General features: G+C 39.7%; 1 protein-coding gene across 2 annotated transcripts in view; it reads right to left on the bottom strand.

The window, feature by feature from the left end:
- Positions 1-22,541, bottom strand: part of LOC126175389 (2-oxoisovalerate dehydrogenase subunit beta, mitochondrial) — a 421,798-nt gene that overhangs the window by 87,731 nt on the left and 311,526 nt on the right. The window contains exon 2 of one of the 2 annotated variants that reach the window (XM_049922170.1): positions 5,597-5,726. In XM_049922170.1, coding sequence (XP_049778127.1) covers positions 5,597-5,720 — 124 coding nt within the window. In that variant the 5' untranslated portion in view covers positions 5,721-5,726. Of the gene's footprint in view, positions 1-4,603; positions 5,339-5,596; positions 5,727-22,541 lie in introns of those variants that run through there. The other variant, XM_049922171.1, reaches the window with a different exon arrangement.

The raw sequence follows: 22,541 nt of genomic DNA on the forward strand, positions 1-22,541 counted from the left end.
GCCAACAACTGTGAATGCCAAATAAACAACGTGGTAACAGTCTGATGAATGTTTATGCAAGCCGTATTTGACACACCTTTCATTATAAAAATTAAAACTGCAAAGTAAATTTAGAAACCTATATTAGATTATAGACATATATCTAAGAACAAAGATGATGTAACTTACCAAACGAAAGCGTTGGTATGTTGATAGAGACACTAATGGATACAAATACACACACACAAAATTCAGGCTTTCGCAACCCACGGTTGCTTCATCAGGAAAGAGGGAAGGAGAGGGAAAGACGAAAGGATGTGGGTTTTAAGGGAGAGGGGAAGGAGTCATTCCAATGCCGGGAGCGGAAAGACTTACCTTAGGGGAAAAAGGGACAGGTATACACTCGCGCGCGCGCACACACACACATACACACACACACACACACACACACACACACACACACACACATATCCATCCACACATATACCTGGTATATGTGCGGATGGATATATCAGTGTGTGTGTGTGTGTGTGTGTGTGTGTGTGTGTGTGTGTGCGCGAGTGTATACCTGTCCCTTTTTCCCCCAAGGTGAGTCTTTCCGCTCCTGGGATTGCAATGACTCCTTACCCTCTCCCTTAAAACCCACATCCTTTCGTCTTTCCCACTCCTTCCCTCTTTCCTGATGAAGCAACCGTGGGTTGCGAAAGCTTGAATTTTGTGTGTGTGTGTGTGTGTGTGTGTGTGTGTGTGTGTGTGTGTGTGTGTGTGTGTTAGTGTTAGTGTCTCTATCAACATACCAACATTTTCGATTGGTAAGTTACGTCATCTTTGATTTTAAGATATATTTTTCCCCATGTGGAATGTTTTCCTCTATATATTCATATCATTAATTAGATAATAGACAAGTCTACAGTGAGTGTTTTGATGAATATTATTTACATATGCTGTACATAAACTATGAAAAAAGGAGATGGTCCACTACATTACTTCTATCATAATTTACCTATCAAGTTCAAATAATTTAACTAGGATGAACCTATGCATCTTTCAAATGGTAGCACTAAGATATTCTCAACAACTAATATGGCACACTTTTAAAACAAGACTTTCTAGCAATTATTCTGCGATTGAAATCAAAGGTTGTGTTTACTAAGAAAAATTATTACCTTAAAATATTGCTTGCATGATAAATAGTTCGACAGCGGCATTTGTACTTATACCATATTGTTGTTATGTGACTGATCTACAGAAAACACAATTAACCAAATAATTACTAAAATACAAGATTATATATGAGGAGAAATTCAAAACACGAATGTTATATGTCCAAGTCAACAAGACAGCATAGCTTTCTTTAGTACTGTTTCCTAACACTACATGTTGCTATTAACAACAATCATAAAGATGGCTAGAGTGACACTATCATTAAAAAAAGCAAAAGTCTTAACAAGCTACAGAATTTAACACATTCCAACAGATGAGACAAAACCAGGCATACACAGCACAAAATTCTGATAGTTAACATGCTAACTGCCACAAGGCATTGCCACCATCCACAGCAAAGTTTCATACCAGATAACATACGCTGCTGGTGGAACTTCCATAACAATGTGTGCGGCAGTCAATGTGTTAATCAGGGTTTTTTTATGTTACAATTTCAACTGATCTTAATATGGCAGTGAAAACATGTCAAGTCACGCTGATTAGCATGAAAAAAGCTGTGCAATTTGAATACGACACACATACACTCAAGTGTTGGTGCATTTATTATTGGAAAATCCTGATACGAGTAGAACACACATCATGAATAGAGAAATTAACTTGGTAAAATACCTATCCTTAACAAAAATAGGCCCTACAGTACGCTTTGGTTCATGTCTATCCCTACAGTTGAATTGTCACACATCTTAGTGTCACATGGAAAATTTGGATTCAATCCACAGACAACAAAGAGTGTTTCAATTTGCAGGATCACTAAAACAACATGCATTCAGTCTCACGAGAGACAGCTGAGGAGCTGCTTGAAGAAGAAGTAGTTGCTTTGATTTAGAAATTTGACATTACAGGCTGAGCGAAAGATGTGATAATAACAAACAGGCCCTTACACACAGATATGGTTGAAGCACAGTTGTCGGCTGACATCACCAGGGTCCTTGCATCCCAGTTTTGTGTGTCTAGTGTGACAGTGTTCCCCTCAATATCTTTCTTGTGATAGCAGACTCATGAATAGCTGAGCCCAAGATCTAAGATAGGGACATGGGAAGTGTCCAATTCCACTCGTCTGCTTTGACCCATATGTATTGGTATTGTGTTGTGTGAAATCTTTGTGGCAAAGTTTTTTTGAGTTTGCTTCAATGTTTTTAGATGTCATGTTGTAGTATTTGGTGGCATGCTCTTATGGTGGCCGTTGAGGTCTGAAGTTATTTGTGTTGTGTCTGGTATTCGGTTATTTGCCTCGAAGTAATCACTGTGTGAGGTGGTTGTTGGAAGAGCATGCTTTGTCGCCAGTGAGTTACTTTTATTTATGGTTCAGGGTTTTATGAGTTCGTGTTTGTCTTAGGTGTGATTAGTGTTGGTGTATGGGTATGATGGAGAAATTCAATGGCTACTTGATCTGTGCTGCACTGGGCAATGACATGAAGATAACTATTACATTATTGCAGCAATTTGGCTTGATTGTCAACTACGTGAGGTGTCATGCTTGTATTGCAATTATGAAGTTGACTGGAGCCTTGAACTCCCGTACCAGGGACCTGTACATGCGATGGTGTCACCATGACAATATTTGGTGATTTGTCTGACAGAGGACCTAGTTTGAGAGATCTAGTTGGCCACCAGGGAGATTGTTTTACTAATATATTACTTTTGTTATTGATCCTCTTTAAATTTTTTTGAGCATGAGACAGGAGTCAGTGTGAGAAGTGTGTTAGATTGATTATTTTTTTGTAGGGAAGTATATTCTGGGCATGTAAAGTACAGGGGCAAAGTGGAGAGCCTGGTGTGTTAACGGTGATCGTCGAATCTAAATCTGGGAAGCACTAGCATGGGAGGGGTGGTTCTTGGATTGGTTTGGGAGTGTGGGGATTGTTATTTAGGCACTGGGCTTCCAGAATGTGTTTCCCAGGTATTGCATAGTCAGAGTAATGTAAGAGTGAACTTGTGGGGCTGATGGAAGATTATATTGATGAGGAGTGGATTACTGTCACGTCTGATGCATTTTCTTCTAATAGGGTTTTGGGGAAAATGGGTTTTGAGCACTTGGCAGTAAGAGCGAGTGCGTCAGAGAGAGAGAGAGAGAGAGAGAGAGAGAGAGAGAGAGTGAATATGTGTGTGTGTGTGTGTGTGTGTGTGTGTGTGTGTGTGTGTGTGTGTGTGTGTGTGTGTGTGGTGGGGCAGAGAAAGAGGCGGGAGGAGGAGGAGGAGGATGGGATTTGTGTGCAAGGTTTTAGTATTGTTAACTTTGTCTGATCTTTGAATGTTATGTGAAATTTGCAATACTGGGATTTTTGACTTGTGTTTGGGTTCTTGGTGTCTATGACTTCATTGTGGATAATATTCGATTTTGGGGTGGTATTGTTTTTCATATTGTCATATATTTAGCTTGTCCCTACCCTAAACCCCCATTTTCTCTCAGTTGTCCCATTAGTTTCACTGTATTCCTGGGGTGAAATACTCTCATGTCATTTTTATTTTTGGTAGCATGTGTTATATAGTGACATTATGGTCACCACATTGGATATGCTGGAAATATGGGTGCCCACCTTGTCGATGTCATAGGTTAAAGGAGACAGGTGGAATATGATGCTTCAATAATGCCCTACAGTGGAATGGGCAGTGAAAATATGATCAAGTTGGTGAAACCAATGAAAGCAAAGGTGAAATAAAGGTTATGGTATAGCATAGCTTGTGGTCTATGGCATTTGCTTCACTGTAATATCCTGTCCAACTAAGACAGACTTTGGTAAATTTGAGACATGACAGGCCATCAAAGTTCCTATGCACTGAATGTATTACTCTTCTCATTAGTCACATGATCTGTATTTCATTACATTCATAGCATTACTCTGCAAACCAATGTGAATTGCACTGCAGGGGGCACTTCCCATTGTATCACATACTATTTTTTTCCTGCTCCAATTACATATGCTTTTAGATTTTTTATCAATCTCTTGTGCCTTCCTTTCAGTGTGTAAATGTATTCTGAAACACTAAATTAAACAGTGACTGGAGAAGTATTTTAAATTGCCAAGAATCAAATAATTTTGAAACAGATCTGATCATGCATCTGTGGTGAACAGCAACTCGGCCACTTATTCAATAAAATAATTTATGATATATTCTCTTATTCTGCCCATCTCCTTCCTAGGACTACATGCACTAGCAACACTTTCTAGAGAGAGCTAGAAGCAATCCTCTGGAGTTACAACAGCTCATGCAGAAATTAAACACAAAGCTCATATTTATCATTACTGTTCAGTTAGTTGCTAACTAAGTAATGTTCGAACACAGTGAAATGAAAGTGTCAATTCTACCAAGGATTTAGCAGTTTTATGTCAAAACATTTTTTCAGAAGTCCTGATACAAGAACGAAACAAAATTTACACAGATTTGCATGAACACCAACCTGCTGAGGTGATGCTCTTCTCTTCAACACTTTTTCTGTTCAGTTACCTCTGCACAAATCAACAGTTCACATTGCCAAGCCTATTGTCTGGAACACGTCACACGAAGCGCCAGTCGTGCAGATGCTGATTCAGTCGATAAATCTACCAAAGTGAAGAATTACATTCCACTGACACAAAATGAGCTTTTAACTGCTGTGCTGTGACCCTCAGTTCTGAAATGTACTAGCAGCTGTATGTACAATGAGTTTGACGCATTTAATAGGAATATCTCAACTTCAGACGGACTATGACCACTCTATTTATATTTTCATTCCTTGTACGGAAGTTCCTGTGAGTAGGTAAGGTTCAATGCATTGCACAGCGTTTCCCGTACACAGTATCAGTGGCTTGCAACGTCTGTCTGTTTGCCAATAGTGCGAAGCATTTTAAGGTAACAAGAGTTGGTTCTACGTGAGAACAAAATATTTGGAAATTCAATGTCATTTCACTGCGGCAATTCTTGTTGAGAAGCTCCACATAATGATCCCGAAGACGCCTCGCGGCGACTGAAACTCACATTGGGTACCACCTCATCTATGTATTCATCTAACCCATTTTTTATATTGTCGTTATGTTTTCCGGTTTTAATAACACATATTATCAGGTGGAAATAGCAGAAGACGATTCTTCTGTACGATAAATCTCAACGATGTTAATGTTAAAATTACATTCCCTGCTGGTGTCTTCCTAGATTACTAATATTTACAACTAACTTTGTTTTTGTTATCTTTCAGGAACGACTGCATATTCCATTCTGCTATTCAATTACATTTACGTATGCTATGTAAACACCGAGCTGCTTATTGTTAACAAAAGCTACAAAATATCTAAACAAAACAGTTCCCAACAAACTCTAGTTTTCAACACAACAAAGTGATAATTTGCTGCGTTCCATGGCATATTCATTCGTTGACTACAGTCTAACCACCATGTACAACTGTTCCGATATTAACCTTTATCCGACGTTATTCCATCAGGATAATACTTGAAGTGCGACGACTTCCGTATAAAAATGAAATTATTGGACTGTGTTTGAAACTTATTGCTAATCGTAGCTAAACACTTCAATGCTCTCATTGCAAAGGATGCAAACACTCCGAACTGCACTCAAATATCAAAACGTGTCGAGGATGTGGTGCTCCCCTCTGCGGATGTGTTTCTGCAGCACTGAACCGCTGCCAACCTCCCAGTACCTTACCGTTATTATGGTATTTAATAAAGTTTGTCTTGAGATTATATATATGGTGTGAGTGTGTATGTGTATCATACGAAAATGTGCTCGATATATGTCCCAAACATTTTGCTCTGCAGAAGTTTGTTTACTTGCTGATGTACAGGTGCAGAATAGTGAGAATACCATACGCCCTCCCACGTTCAATGATGTCTGCGCAGATTTCTGCACAAAAGGAAGCGCATTCAATAAATCGCGGCATATGTGGTGTGTAAACACAACGAAAGTTCAATCTACTGCTCGCTCGTAATCTGTCGGTGTAGAAAAGACATTTCGGGAGCAGGCGACGAGGCTATTGTAACCTCAAAGAATTCGCAATGGATAAAATTCTGTGTCCCGTGTTATGCAAGAAACAGAAAGACCTATCAAAATGGTATATATAGACATTGGCAGCTTAAGAGAAGGCAGTTTTCGCATATAAATTTAGTTCACAAGTTGCAGGTGGAAATTGACGATTGGCGTAATTATTTCCGGTGGGATTGGAAACATATAATTCCCCTTTGATGTTCAGAACCTGTCATATAATACTGAACAGGCAACAGAAAGAAGCTAAAGTAGCTAGAATTCTCAACTGCAATTTCGAAACGAGCTTTGAGTGAAATCATACCGAACACATTTGAAGCTATTTACTCTGTCTTGAAGCAAGATTTCACGAAGGCAGGGAAAGTGTATCAATTCTGTAATAAATCAATTCTGACAAGTTATAAATAACATTTTTATAGTTAGGCGTTTGTTTCTTAGCAGGAATTTTCACTGCCTGAAGACTACCAACAATCTGTTGCAGGCTTTTGCGCCAAAACGTAACTCCATTCTGAATTCTAGACATGGATTCGTAATCTACCCAAAAAGTCTTACTTCTAGTATTGTGGTAGTGCATTCTACAGTTCACCCCTAATTCCCCTCGTTGTGCAAACAAGGCAGCCCTTGAGTGCAAGGTCGCAAGTTCAGTCTTTCGTAAGGCTAATTTGAAAGTTGTCAACAATTTTTTTTGAGTCATCAGTCTTCTGACTAGTATGCTGCGGCCTGCCACGAATTCGTCTCCTGTGCCAACCTCTTCATCTCAGACTAGCACTTGTAACCTACGTCCTCAATTATTTGCTGGATGTATTCCAATCTCTTGTGTTCCTCTACAGATTTTGCCCTCTACAGCCCCCTCTAGTACCATGGAAGTCATTCCCTGACGTCTTAATAGATATCTCTTTTCCTTGTCAGTGTTACCCACATATTCTTTTCCTCTGCCATTCTGTGCAGAACCTCCTCTTTCCTTACGTTATAAGTCCACATAATTTTCAACATTCGTCTGTAGCATCACATTTCAAATGCTTCGCTTCTCTTCTGTTCCAGCCTTCCCACAGTCCATGTTTCACTACCATAGAATGCTGTGCTCCAGATGTACATCCTCAGGAATTTCTACCTCAAATTAAGACGTATGTTCGATGCTACTAGACATCTCTTGGCCAGGAATCGCCTTTCTGCCAGTGCTACTCTGTTTTTGATGTCCTCCTTGCTCTGTATGTCATTGGTCATTTTGCTGTTTAGGTAGTAGGATCCCTTAACTTCGTGACCATCAGTCCTGATGTTAAATTTCTCTCTGTTCCATTTCTGCTACTTCTCATTACTTTGGTCTTTCTTCGATTTATCTCAATCCATATTCTGTACTCATTAGACTGTTCATTCCATTCAGCAGATCATGTAACTCTTCTTCACTTTTACTCAGGGTAGAAATATCAACAGCGAATTATGTCATTGATATCCTTTCACCTTGAATTTTAATTCCACTCCTGAACCTTTCTTTTATTTTCATCATTGCTCCTTCGGTGTACAGATTGAACAGTAGGGGCGAAAGACTACATCCCTATCTTACACCCTTTTTAATCCGAGCACTTCGTTCTTGGTCGTTCATGGTTATTATTCCCTCTTGTTTCTTGTACATATTGCATGTTACCCATCCTTCATTATAGCTTACCCCTGTTTGTTTCAGAATTTTGAACATCTTATACCATTTTAAATTATCGAACGCTTTTTCCAGGCCGACCAACACTATGAATGTGTCTTGATTTTTCTCTCGTCTTGCTTCCATTATCAGCACCAAAGTGAGAATTGCCTCTCTGGTGCATTTACCATTTCTAAAGCCAAACTGATCCTCATCTAAGACATCCTCAATTTTCTTTTGCATTCTTCTGTATATTATTCTTGTCAGCAACTTGGATGCATGAGCTGTTAAGGTGATTGTGCGATAACTCTCGCACTTGTCAGCTCTTGCAGTCTTTGGAATTATATGGATGATATTTTTCCGAAGTCAGATAGTATGTCGCCAGACTCGTGCATTCTACACAGCAAAGTGAACAGTAGTTTTATTGCCACTTCCCCCAGTGATTCCAGAAATTCTGATGGCATTTCATCTATCCCTTCTACTTTATTTGATCATAAGTCCTCCGAAGATCTCTTAAATTCTGATTCTAATACTGCATCCCCTTCCTTTTCTAAATTGACTCCAGTTTCTTCTTCTATCAAATCTGACAAGTATTCTCCCTCATAGGAGCCTTCAATGTATTCTTTCCACCTATCTGCTCTCTCATCTGCTTTTAACAGTGGAATTCTCGTTCCACTATTAATGTTCCCACCCTTGCTTTTAATTTAACTGAAGGGAGTTTTGACTTTTCTATATGCTCAGTCAGTCCTTCTGACAATGATTTCTTTTACGATTTCTTCACATTTTTCATGGAGCCATTTCATCTTAGCTTCCCTGCACTTCCTATTTATTTCATTCCTCAGCGACTTCTATTGCTGTATTCGTGAATTTCCCTGAACATTTTTGAACTTTCTTCTTTCGTCGATCAGCTGAAGTATTTCTTCTGTTACCAACAGTTTCTTTGCAGTTACTTTCTTTGTACCTATGTTTTTCTTTCCAAATTATGTGATTGCCGTTTCTAGAGATGTCTGTTCGCTTCAACTGCACTGCCTACTCAGCTATTCCTTATTGCTGTACCTATAGCCTTAGAGAACTTCAAGTGTATCTCATCATTCTTTAGTACTGCTCTATCCCACTTCTTTGGATATAGATTCTTCCTGACTAATCTCTGGAACTTAACAGCCTACTCTTCATCACTACTACATCGTGATCTGAGCATATATTTGTTCTTGAATACACCTCACAATTCAGTATCTGATTCTGTAATTTCTGTCTGACCATGATGTAAGCTAACTGAAATCTTCCCGTATCACCCAGCCTTTTCCAATATACCTCCTCCTCCTGTGATTCTTGAACAGAGCATTCGATCTTGCTAGCTGGAATTTATTACAGAACTTTATCCTCTGTCATTTCTTGTCCCAAGTTCATATTCTCCTGTAACCTTTTCTGCTACTCCTTCCCCTGCAACTGCATTCCAGTCCCCCATGACTACTGGATTTTAATTTCCCTTTACGTAATGTATTATCCTTTCAATATCCTCATACACTTTCTCTCTCTTTTCATCTTCAGCTTGCAGCATTCGGCATGTATACCTCAACTATCATTGTCAGTGTTGACTTCCCAGATAGCACAGTAAGCCGGTTTCAAACTTGTTTCCAGATGTAAAGTTCAAGTATATAAGCTTGATCAAAGCTGGAATATTCAGGCCTGTTAGTTGGATTCAAGCTTGAAACAAACACCAAAGTTGGCAGAGTTCAAGCTATATTTCAAGCTTGACTTATCAAGTTTGGCTCCAGCTGTATCTACACACGTGGAATACAGCCTGGTATTTACAGCTTGTTTTAAGCTACAAAATTATTAATCTGAATTTATTGAACCTAATTAATTAAATAAATATCAGAATGGAAATGGTGTGAAAAAAATTATCAAGACATGTATGTTTAAAATTTTTTATTTTCAAAGTGTTTAAAATTGTTTTATTTTAAAATTTAATTATTCTGAAGCCCCTCCGGCCCCAGCACACAGACCAGTGCAGGATCAAATATCGCTGACTTCTGCTGGTATAATGATCCTGTAACAGGTAAAAGAAAATGTTAGCCATACCTAAACATAAAAAATGTAAAAAGTTGAAACCGATCAACCTAAATATAATTTATGCCCCAGATTAGCAAAATACCTTCAAACTCACTGGTGTAGTAAGAATCATTAACTAGTATAAACGTCACTGAGTAAGCAGCTGCTTCTGGTGACTTCATTCCAAAGAGTTTTTAAAGTAATTTGAAATAACTTTTTGTTTGAAATTTTTAAAGTAAAGATGACATTTGGGTTATTTTGCGATGACTTCATGAAGAAGCCACACATCACTATTTCTAACAGTTTCAGGGCCATTTAATCTGAATTATAAAGAAACAATTACTTGAAATCATATACACCTCATACTGTAAGCTTATGAGGAAACTACCGTTTAGAAAAATGTAGACGTTTTATTCTGTCCACAATTATATTTTGGTGAGTAAAACTGAATCAAAATGAAATAAAAGATGAAATCGAAATAAATTTAAGAAATTACCAGTTCAGTGGAACTGAAATGCAAAAGAACAAAAAATGTTCTCCTTGTCATATTTTAATATTGCCTTTTATTAGATTTCAGCCACATTACAAATAACAATAAAAGTAAGAAGTACCAGTAGGCCTTGCAGTATTATTTCACCTAGGGAACAACAAAATTAAGAGCAATTCAAGACCAGTCAAAGCTACGTAAATAAAAAAGACTGACACCTATTTAGTGACTGGTTCTTGATGCACTTTTTCCTGTTCACCATGTCATTACTATTTGTATTCGCAAAGAAACTTTTCACACTTCACGATTATTCATTCATGGTGTGACACACACGAGTATTTACAAGTAAACAAATGTAATAGGGCAATGTATATAAAAAGGCGAGATTTTAAAAAGGTAAAATAACATTAAGTTTTAATTTATTGGTCCCACGTACTAGAGAGCTAGTTTAAAATGACCTCTTTTTGCTGAACGACTTGTAATATGTTTTCTTAGCTGGTAATCCATTTCACTTTCATCCAGGTTCAATTTTTCTACGTAAAAGAATATGATATTTCCTTACGTTACGTAATAATATTTAACATTTGTAATATTAACGTACCACTAGAGAAAAATGCACCAGCGTACCTGTAATACTGCTATACCAGGTCTGAAGAAGATATATAGTGTAAGGCAGGGGACGCCACACACTTTCCGAACTATTTTCCAGTATAAAACAAACTTCACAACAGTCAACAATCATTAACGCACATCACAAAAATAAAATGGCCGTAACCCTAGCAGAGTCAGTGCAAGGCTTATAAACGCTTGTGGCGCTTCCAGTGGACGTCTATGGAAGCTATGCTGCGCGCACATCTGCTGTACAGCCTTCCAGGGAAATTACAGTTTATTTCAAGCTTGGGAAAATTATTTTAATTCAAGCTAAATTTTTACAGCTTGATGTAAACTGTGTAACAGGTTGATTTTTCATTCTTGAATTTTCAACTGAACCTAAACTCAATATCCACCTTGAAATAAGCTGTGTAACAGGTTGATTTTTCAATCTTGAATTTTCAACTGAACCTAAACTCAATAACCACCTTGAAATAAGCTTGAGTGCTAGCTGGGTTACTGTCCATTCTAATAAGAACAACCCAAATCACTGGGCTATTCACAGTAACACAATCTTTGCCCTTCCTTCCTATTCATAACGAATCCTACTTCCATTCTTCCATTTTTCAGCTGCTGTTGAAATTACCCTTTACTCATCTGACCAGAAATCCTTGTCTTATTTCCATTTTTCCTCACTGATCCCTACTATTTCTAGATTGAGCCTTTGCATTTCCCTTTTCAGATTTTCTTGCTTCCATACCACATTCAAGCTTCTGGCACTCAACGCCCAAACTGATAGAACGTTATCCTTTCACATTTACATCTACATTTTTACTCCGAAAGCCAGCGAACGGTGTGTGGCGGAGGGCACTTTAAGTGCCACTGTCATTACCTCCCTTTTCTGTTCCAGTCGTGTATGGTTTGCAGGTAGAACGACTGCTGGAAAGCCTCTGTGCGCGCTCGAATCTCTCTAATTTTACATTCGTGATCTCCTCAGGAGGTATAAATAGGGGAAGCAATATAGTCGACACCTCATCCAGAAACGCACCCTCCCGAAGCCTGGACAGCAAGCTACACCGCGATGCAGAGCGCCTCTCTTGTAGAGTCTGCCACTTGAGTTTGCTAAACATCTCTGTAACGCTATCACGCTTACCAAATAACCCTGTGACGAAACACGCCGCTCTTCTTTCGATCTTCTCTATCTCCTCTGTCAACCTGACCTGGTATGGATCCCACACTGACGAGCAATACTCAAGTATAGGTGGAACAAGTGTTTTGTAAGCCCCCTCCTTTGTTGATGAACTACATTTTCTAAGGACTCTCCCAAAGAATCTCAACCTGGCACCCACCTTACCAACAATTAATTTTATATGAACATTCCACTTCAAATCGTTCGGCACGCATAGTCCCAGATATTTTACGGAAGTAACTGCTACCAGTGTTTGTTCCACTATCATATAAACATACAATAAAGGATCCTTCTTTCTACGTATTCGCAATACATTACATTTGTCTATGTCAAGGGTCAATTGCCATTACCAGCACCAAGTGCCTATCCACTGCAGATCCTGTATTTCGCTGCAATTTTCTAATGCTGCAACTTTTCTGTATACTACAGCATCATCTGCGAAAAGCCGCATGGAACTTCCTACACTATCTACTAGGTCATTTATATATATTGTGAAAAGCAATGGTCCCATAACAATCCCCTGTGGCACGCCAGAGGTTACTTTAACGTCTGTAGACGTCTCTCCATTGAGAACAACGTGCTGTTTTCTGTATGCTAAAAACTCTTCAATCCAGCCACACAGCTGGTCTGATATTCCATAAGATCTTACTCTGTTGATCAGGCAGCAGTGCGGAACTGTATCGAACGCCTTCCGGAAGTCAAGGAAAATGGCATCTAGCTGGGAGCCTGTATCTACTATTTTCTGTGTCTCATGAACAAATAAAGCGAATTGGGTCTCACACGATCGCTGTTTCCGGAATCCGTGTTGCTTCCTACAGAGTAGATTCTGGGTTTCCAGAAATGACATGATACATGAGAAAAAAAACATGTTCTAAAATTCTACAGCAGATCGATGTCAGAGATATACGTCTATAGTTTTGCGCATCTGCTCGACGACCCTTCTTGAAGACTGGGACTACCTGTGCTCTTTTCCAATCATTTGGAACCTTCCGTTCCTCTAGAGACTTGCGGTACATGGCTGTTAGAAGGGGGGCAAGTTCTTTTGCATACTCTGTGTAGAATCGAATTGGTATCCCGTCAGGTCCAGTGGACTTTCCTCTGTTGAGTGATTTCCGTTGATTTTCTATTCCTTGGACACTTATTTCGATGTCAGCCATTTTTTCGTTTGTGCGAGGATTTAGAGAAGGAACTGCAGTGCGGTCTTCCTCTGTGAAACAGCTTTGGAAAAGGATGTTTAGTATTTCAGCTTTATGCTGTCATCCTCTGTTTCAATGCCTTCATCATCCCAGAGTGTCTGGATATGCTGTTTCGAGCCACTTAATGATTTAACGTAAGACCAGTACTTCCTATGATTTTCTGTCAAATCGGTACATTGAATTTTACTTTCGAATTCACTGAAAGCTTCACGCATAGCCCTCCTTACGCTAACTTTGACATCGTTTAGCTTCTGTTTGTCTGAGAGGTTTTGGCTGCGTTTAAACTTGCAGTGAAGCTCTCTTTGCTTTCGCAGTAGTTTCCTAACTTTGTTGTTGAACCACGGTGGGTTTTTCCCATCCCTCACAGTTTTACTCGGCACGTACCTGTCTAAAACGCATTTTACGATTGCCTTTAACTTTTTCCATAAACACTCAACATTGTCAGTGTCGGAACAGAAATTTTCGTTTTGATTTGTTAGGTAGTCTGAAATCAGCCTTCTATTACTCTTGCTAAACAGATAAACCTTCCTCCCTTTTTTTATATTCCTATTTACTTCCATATTCAGTGATGCTGCAGTGGCCTTATGATCACAGATTCCCTGTTCTGCGCTTACAGAGTCGAAAAGTTCGGGTCTGTTTGTTATCAGTAGGTCCAAGATGTTATCTCCACGAGTCGGTTCTCTGTTTAATTGCTTGAGGTAATTTTCGGATAGTGCACTCAGTACAATGCCACTCGATGCTCTGTCCCTACCACCCATCCTAAACATCTGAGTGTCTCAGTCTATATCTGGTAAATTTAAATCTCCACCTAAGACTATAACATGCTGAGAAAATTTATGTGAAATGTATTCCAGATTTTCTCTCAGTTGTTCTGCCACTAATGCTACTGAGTCGGGAGGTCGGTAAAAGGAGCCAATTATTAACCTAGCTCGGTTGTTGGGTGTAACCTCCACCCATAATAATTCACAGGAACTACCCACTTCTACTTCACTACAGGATGAACTACTACTAACAGCGACAAACACTCCACCACCAGTTGCATGCAGTCTATCCTTTCTAAACACCGTCTGTGCCTTTGTAAAAATTTCGCAGAATTTATCTCTGGCTTCAGCCAGCTTTCCGTACCTATAACGATTTCAGCTTTGGTGCTTTCTATGAGTGCTTTAAGTTCTGGTACTTTACCAACGCAGCTTCGACAGTTAACAATTACAATACCGATTGCTGCTTGGTCCCCGCATGTCCTGACTTTGCCCCACACCCTTTGAGGCTGTTGCCCTTTCTGTACTTGCTCGAGGGCATCTAACCTAAAAAACCGCCCAGTCCAGGCCACACCACCCCTGCTACCCGTGTAGCCGCCTGCTGTGTGTAGTGGACTCCTGACCTATCCAGCAGAATCCGAAACCCCACCACCCTATGACGCAAGTCGAGGAATCTGCAGCCCACACGGTCGCAGAACCGTCTCAGCCTCTGATTCAGACCCTCCACTCGGCTCTGTACCAAAGGTCCGCAGTCAGTCCTGTCAACGATGGTGCTAGAGAGACTGGCAGTCTTCACCAAATCAGATAGCAACTGGAAGCCAGAGAGGATTTCCTTTGATTCATAGCGACACACATCATTGGTGCCAACATGAGCGACCACCTGCAGACGGATGCACCCTCTACCCTTCATGGCATCCAGAAGGACCCTTTTCACATCTGGAATGACTCCCCCCCCGGTATGCACACGGATTGCACATTGGTTTTCTTCCCCTCTCTTGCTGCCATATCCCTAAGGAGCCCCAATACGCGCATGACGTTGGAGCTCCTAACTACCAGTAAGCCCACCCTCTGCAACTGCCCAGATCTTGCAGACTGGAACTTCTGGAACAGGACAAGCAGCCATGTCCGGCCGAAGATCAGTATCAGCCGGAGACAGAGACTGAAACCGGTTTGTCAGACAAACTGGAGAGGCCTTCCGTTCAGCCCTCTGGAATTTCTTTCGCCCCTTGCCACACCTCGAGACGACCTCCCACTCTACCACGGGTGAGGGGTCAGCCTCAATGTGGGCAGTATCCCAGGCAGCCACAGCCGTAGTCCGACCGGGGAATGCATGGGACAAACTGGCCGTCCCCGACAAACCCCCATCTGGACCCCCACAGTGATGCCCATTGGCAACAGCCTGAATCTGTGTGACCGAATCAACACTGCCCGAAGCTGGGAGCGAAGGGACGCCAACTCAGCCTGCATCCGAACACAGCAGTAGCAGTTCCTATCCATGTTAAATACTGTTGTGCAAAGAACGTCTGAACTAATCTACAGAGAGCACAAACAATTCGACACAAAATTTAAACGGTTATTAAAATACAAGATTGCCTAGTAAATGCAGTAATGCTGCTACTTGCGCACTGCTGACACACTGCTCGGCGGAAGAAGGAGACTACCCGATTTTACATTATTCAGGTACTAAAACGCGATGCTACAACTCTCAAATACTATAATACGCCCGAAATTTATGAATTAAACAATGCAAGTACCCAAAAACACGCAAAGAAATTAAGAATTAAACTATGTAACAAATAAGTGAGCTAAGAGTATACTACTGGCTGCTGGCAGCTGCTTATCCAACGGCGGCAGGGAGCACACTGGCTGTGACCAACCGACACTGGCCGTTCAAAACAAAAACAGAAGACAGACAACTACTCCATTTACACTATTCAGGTACTAAAACGCGATGCTACAGCTACTTTGGTTGGTTATTCATTCTTTTTCTCTTTGTCACCTCTTCCTTGCTAGTCCCCTCACAGAGATCCGAATAGGGGACTGTTCTGGAATCTCTTGCCATTGTAGAGATCGTCATGACACTTTTCAATTACAGGCCACATGTCCTGTGGACACACTTTGTGTGTATTTAATGCAGTGGTTTCCATTGCCTTCTGCATCCTCATACTGTTGATCATTACTGATTCTTCTGCCTTTAGGGGCATTTCCCACCCCAAGGACAAGAGAGTGCCCTGAACCTCTATCCGATCCTTTGCCCTCTTTGACAAGGCCTTTGGCAGAATCAGGATGATATCTTCTGCTTGAAGTCTTTGGGTGTAAATGCTGGTTATTAATCAAAATTTAAGCAGTGGGTTTCAAACCTGGGACCAAGGATGGTTTGATTAGTAATCGAAGATGCTACCCCTAGACCATGGGTGCTACCTGTAACAATTACGACAGGAAGAATATTAACAGCTAGTGACTCACATTGTGCATCAGGAAAACGACAGAAAATAAGAGTCCCGGAGGTGCAGAGATGCACCTCACAAAATGGACATCGGCGACATTCAAGAAAATTCAAAACAAACCATTAACTTACACCATGAACACCGAAAAGGAAATGGCATGCCACAGTGATCACAAAGGTTCACACTAAAGAGATTGAGGGTGAACTCCTTGGGAGTTGCACACAATGAAGAACGTTCAACTCTCTTGGTACATCTAAGTTCCAGCGTTTCTTTCAATATGCATTTCCTCTTCAAATCCCAATTGGTCAGAGTTGAAAACACGTTCCTTCCTGATCGAAGCGATACATTTGTTTATCTCATCATTTGTTTGTTTCTACCAATTCCGCAGCCTGCTGTGCATCGTCAGGTTGACCTTTTTTTTTTTTTTTGGAATTTCCGTACCTTACGTATTCCAATTCTATAGCGTTGTTTGAAGTTATGCAACCATATACCACTTCACTTGAAATCATTGTAATCTATGTTGTGCACAATTTTATGCTCATAACGTAGTAGGTCACTATCATGCACATCCTGTAAATTATATTGACTATCCTTGAAGCATGCAAACACCAGTTTTTGTAAAAAGTGCCCCTTGTCCTCTCTTGAATATCCATAGTTTATCTAATGTGCTACATGATCATATTGCTGTGGACAAATTAGCAATCTGTTCATAATTATTTGTTTACTGTACTGTGGACAATCTTTCATGTACGCGATTGTGTTTAGTACCCACTCCTTGGACAACAATTGTCCTTTACTTCATTTCACTGGAGACGGGATTTGTGGCCCCCTGTCTGAGAAGAATGATGAACAGCATGGCTGGACACCTGTTTTTGTATAACTTTCAGTTGTTAAGCATGTATCGTCATCATTGTACTCTTCATGTACATTGTCCACAATGATGAGCATATGTGACACCATGTATTCCAGTGACTCATACTGCAGAAACACTAATATTTCATTTGCTACTTCTTTCTCACTCTGCGAAATTACTTTGGTTCCTTTCTGTCAAAATGTCATCTTTGGCAACTGTTGCTGTAGATATAATTAAATCTTTGCGCTGTTTATCATTGCTGTAGCTTTGCTTTGTATCAAAACTGCTAGCACTGTTGTTTGTTTCTAGTCAACTAAGCAGTTCAGCGACGCTCTTTAGCCTCATGCTGTGCTGACCATTGAATAACTCCCATCCTACCTCTTGTTGCCATTATCAACCAATGTTGTGGTTACATGGTAGGCAGGATGTAGGGTATCGAAAGCTGTAAGCATCATTGGCCTATTGTGACCTCACATTCAAGGGGGTTCCTTGTAAGAAGTAAAGCAAGAATCCCTGGTTCCTGAAGGCATTGCTGAAATATCTTTCATTATCAGCTTAACAGAGTATTCTGACTGCACTTTTCTTTAGACTTAATAGTGTCTACTTTTTTTTTACTACAATGCCATGCCATGTGCGGTAGCCGTAGCCTTGTCACGGTTCGCGCGGCTCTCCCTGTCATAGGTTCGAGTCCACCTTCGGCCATGGGTGTGTGTGTTGTTCTTAGCGTAAGTTAGTTTAGGTTACATTAATTAGTATGTAAGCCTAGGGACCGATGAACTCAGCAGTTTGGTTCCATAGAACCTTGCAACAAATTTTTCAGTGCCATGTAAGATTATGGCAAAGGACAGTACTGAGTGAATGTATGCTAGCAATGCATGTTGCAGTCAACATAATGAGAGAGAATTTTGGTTAGTTATTCACATGCTAGTGGCACCTCAGTTTATGAAATAATTTCTATAATAATAATATAATGTCATGTGACGACGGCCTCCCGTCGGGTAGACAGTTCGCGTGGTGTTTCGATTTGACGCCACTTCGGCGACCTGCGCATCGATGGGGATGAAATGATGATGATTAAGACAACACAACACCCAGTCCCTGAGCGGAGAAAATCTCCGACCCAGCCAGGAATCAAACCTGGGCCCTTTGGATTGACATTCTGTCGCGCTGACCACTAAGCTACCAGGGGCGGACAATAATTTTTATCAGTAGCACCTAATAGAGGTAGTGGGTAAAGCACTGTGTAATTATTTGCAGTTATCTCTCTTAGTTGTTACCTGTATGCTACATAAGTGAGTAGAGCTGTAAAAGACAAGTGTCAGTTACTGTTAACTTGAAGATGTTCTGTTCTAAACTATGTTTCATAAGATCCATCTTTATTGGAATCATCCGAAAGCAGAGGAGATGAAAAAACCACAAACTTATATAAGATCGTCGTGCCAGACAGCAGATCGAATAGATTTCGTTACTTTGCTTTGCTCTCTGTGGTAAACAGTCCGCAACGAATTTTTTTTAATTTCCATTTTTCTGTTTTCCATAGGATCAATTCCTCATAATTTCTCTGTCAAAGAGGAACTGCTTTCTTATTTAGATCACTGTATTCCTTGCCCTTAAGTGTTACTTGCAGAAACACTTGTGCAAGTTAGTGGGATCATTCTTTGCATCTTGTTGCAAGTACTTGCCAAACTTGCGAACTGCTGGAAGTTTTTTTATTTCCATTTTTCTGTTTTCCATAGGATCAATTCCTCGTAATTTCTCTGTCAAAGAGGAACTGCTTTCTTATTTAGATCGCTGTATTCCTTGCCCTTAAGTTTCCACAACATCGTATGCCTCCTACACATTCCAGTAAATTGAGCAACAAATTCTCTAGATCACTGAGAGTATCTGCCATTATAAAATTCGCTGTGCGCATACAGATGAAAAACACAAGACTGAATAAACAGCTGATTCAAACGTGGTCCGCGTTCGCGATTTGCAGCGATCTCCTGTTGACACGCTCTAACTTCTCTGGACGGACAAATGTGATTTCAACTGTCAAGGTCCATGTCCACTAGCAAGCGAAATTCTGTAAGTCGAACCCACTTCTGCAGGTTATTTTGTGTGTAAACACTCTCAGCTAGTCGACTTGTGCAATTTCTATCTACTTGCAGAAACACTTGTGCAAGTTAGTGGAAGCATTCTTGCATCTTGTTGCAAGTACTTGCCAAACTTGCGAACTGCTGGAAGTTTTTTTCAAACTTTCAGCGGTTGCACTGTCCGGAACTGCTACCTACAACGTCATGTAACCTGCCATGTTGCTAGCAGATACAACCCAGCCTTACTAAGAGAAGAAACTGAGATTTTCTTTAAACAGCCTTAAGAATTATGATTTATAATGTTAAGGAATGCAGTGGTAACATTCTTGCTACACAGAAGTTCAAATTCTGGGGAACTGCAACTGAGCATACAAATGGCAGCTATTTGCGTAGATTATTATCGATATAATTTTTAAATATCTTTCTGTTATGTGTTATTATTACGTTAAGGTAAACAGCACTGATCTTAACGAGGCAGTTCCTCCTATATTGACATCAACACGTTAACGGAACAAATGCAATTGTGTATTGTGCATAGTCCAGTAATACTGCAGATTAGATACCACAATTTGATCAAATTTAATCTGAAATTATTTTGTCTAAATATGTATGTAAGAGGTAGCATTCTAGAACTGTTCCTGTAACATAAATAATTTAATTTATTTATTTGTAAATTTATAGAGTAGCCAAAAATCAGTACTAGCAGTACACACATCAGGCCGCTCTTCAACGTAAGTCACAGACCTTAAAGACACTCATTTCACTATTGAGCTTTTAGTAAAATCACAGTAAAGGTTGATATATTTTGCAATCTTCTTACTTATGTGTACTACCTCCACCAAAAATCGAAAACTGTTTCAAATGTATGAATTTTGAAAGATACACTCAGTGATCTGTTTTGTTGTTACAGCAACGCCCTTCAGTAATAGAAACAATGACTCTGTCTTTATGTTACAAAACTACGTTTGTAAACTTTCAACTTTAGAACAAAAATAATCCAATCCCTCGTATTTTCTGTACTTTTCAATAGAGAGCTGATTCTTAATTCCTTTTAAACACAAACTATAGCACTAATTATTGTATTATGATTTCGTCAGTTTAATGATTTTGAATTTAAAATTCTTTAACTCGCAATACTTGGATTACCTACCTTGTGTTCATTTGTCACTCAAGAATCTCTGATTTTGACAGTTCTTGCGTACTTGTTAATATTCAGTATATAAGATCTGCTTGTTTCTGTCAAAAGGAATGATTTCACTCAAACAGCAATTGTTTAGTAACATTGGGCTAAACGAGAATGTGAGGAGTAGATTTTGATTTGTAAACAGAATAACAGTTTATTTAATTCTCTTTAATGACTACATACAGGGACAAATGCTCATGAGTGATCAAGTGACAAACAAAACTAAATACCCAACCTAAATGAAGTGAAGCAATAAAAAAAAAAAAAAATCCTAGGTGGCACCACCACTTTTTAACTGTATTTAAAACATAAATTGCAAAATTCTCAGCCACTTCAGGCATTAACAATCCGCTATTCCGTTAACAAAACTCAATGAAAAGTCACTTGTCACTATTAACTACAGGAATATTGGTTGCAGTGGAATTCCTCTTAAATATGATTCAGCTAGGGTCTGGACCAACACAAAATGTTACTATTTCAACTCTAATTGAGGTAAACTATATCAAAATTAAAAAAAAACACCAGTCTTGGTGTTCCGCTAACAATCTTCAAATATCTACAAAAAATCGAAAACTCCCCTTGAAAATAAAATAATTCAGTATCCACAAAATCCTAGTTAGAACAAGACTCATCCAACACATTCACAGCCATTACTCTAAGCCTCAGAGAACGCCTTTATCAACTCTTGCACCCAGTTTATAGGAATGCTACAAATACACCATAACTGGAACCCCAACTTTTATAGCTTCAGTCCAATTGCTGAAGTCAACCAATACTCCTTTGATTCACAATTCACAGTCCTCAGAAAACGCATAACCATGTTGCAAGTATCAAAATTAAATTGACACTCTGCTAATTGAAAACGCATCACTGTGATAATTCTTCAAAATAAATCGAGGAGTGCAATAATTTGAAATCATTGTATAGCTGTTGCTGCAGTCTTACTCCAAAATAGAGACACTTTCAGTCATACTTCCAAAATTCTGGAAACTTCCAACCTACACCATAATGGATACAACTGTTCAACTATTTAATATCGATAGCTAGCCACATCAGCTCAAGTTAGCTAACAAACACCAAGACTCACAAACTTAGTTCCTCTTAGGTGTTTCTCACTGCTCTTTGATAGTAACTGCCTTTTCTTGGGCATAAAACTGTAGCTGAACCATTTCATTGACAAACGTACAGCATCACCATTATTACTTAACAGTTATCAATGAGCAATTTACAGCCATTGGTCGTTCTTCTAGTGGCCAGCTGGTGCACGATGATCTCTGGCTCTAGCACTCTGCAGTTGTTACTGGACTGACAGGTGATCTTTGCTGCTACCTCCCGAATATGCTGTGCAAGGTACTCGACTATCTGCACAAACACATAAGACATACATTTCATACATAAAGTTACAAAGTTTTATATACTCCTTTTCCACATTTTATCTTGTTCTGTTTCAATAAAGTGAAACGAAACCTAAAAAATTACATCGCTAAAACGTGTGAAATTATTCTCTCACAGCACTCATTTCATTCTATTGTAAAGCATGTTTACCATACATGTAATATCAGTCTAAATTTTAAACTTTCCAGTTATGCATTATTCTACACTTATCATTCTAATAGTCCACCTGCTTAGCTGAATGGTAACGTGCTTGCTTACCATGCGGCTAGCCCAGGTTTAATTCCTGAGTGGGTTGGAGATTTTCTCCACTCGTGGACTGGGTATTGTGTTGCCCTCATCATCATTTCACCCTCATCACGGCGCGAAAGTCGCCAAATGTGTCGTCGACTGAAATAAGACTTGCACTCGGTGGCCGAACTTTCCCGGTTGGGGCCTCCCGGTCAACAGTGCCACACAATTATTTAATTTTTTTCATTCTAATAGATAATGAAATGATTATTAAATCGAC

The sequence above is a fragment of the Schistocerca cancellata genome, chromosome 3 (genome assembly GCF_023864275.1).
Source record: "Schistocerca cancellata isolate TAMUIC-IGC-003103 chromosome 3, iqSchCanc2.1, whole genome shotgun sequence".
Taxonomy (NCBI): domain Eukaryota; kingdom Metazoa; phylum Arthropoda; class Insecta; order Orthoptera; family Acrididae; genus Schistocerca; species Schistocerca cancellata.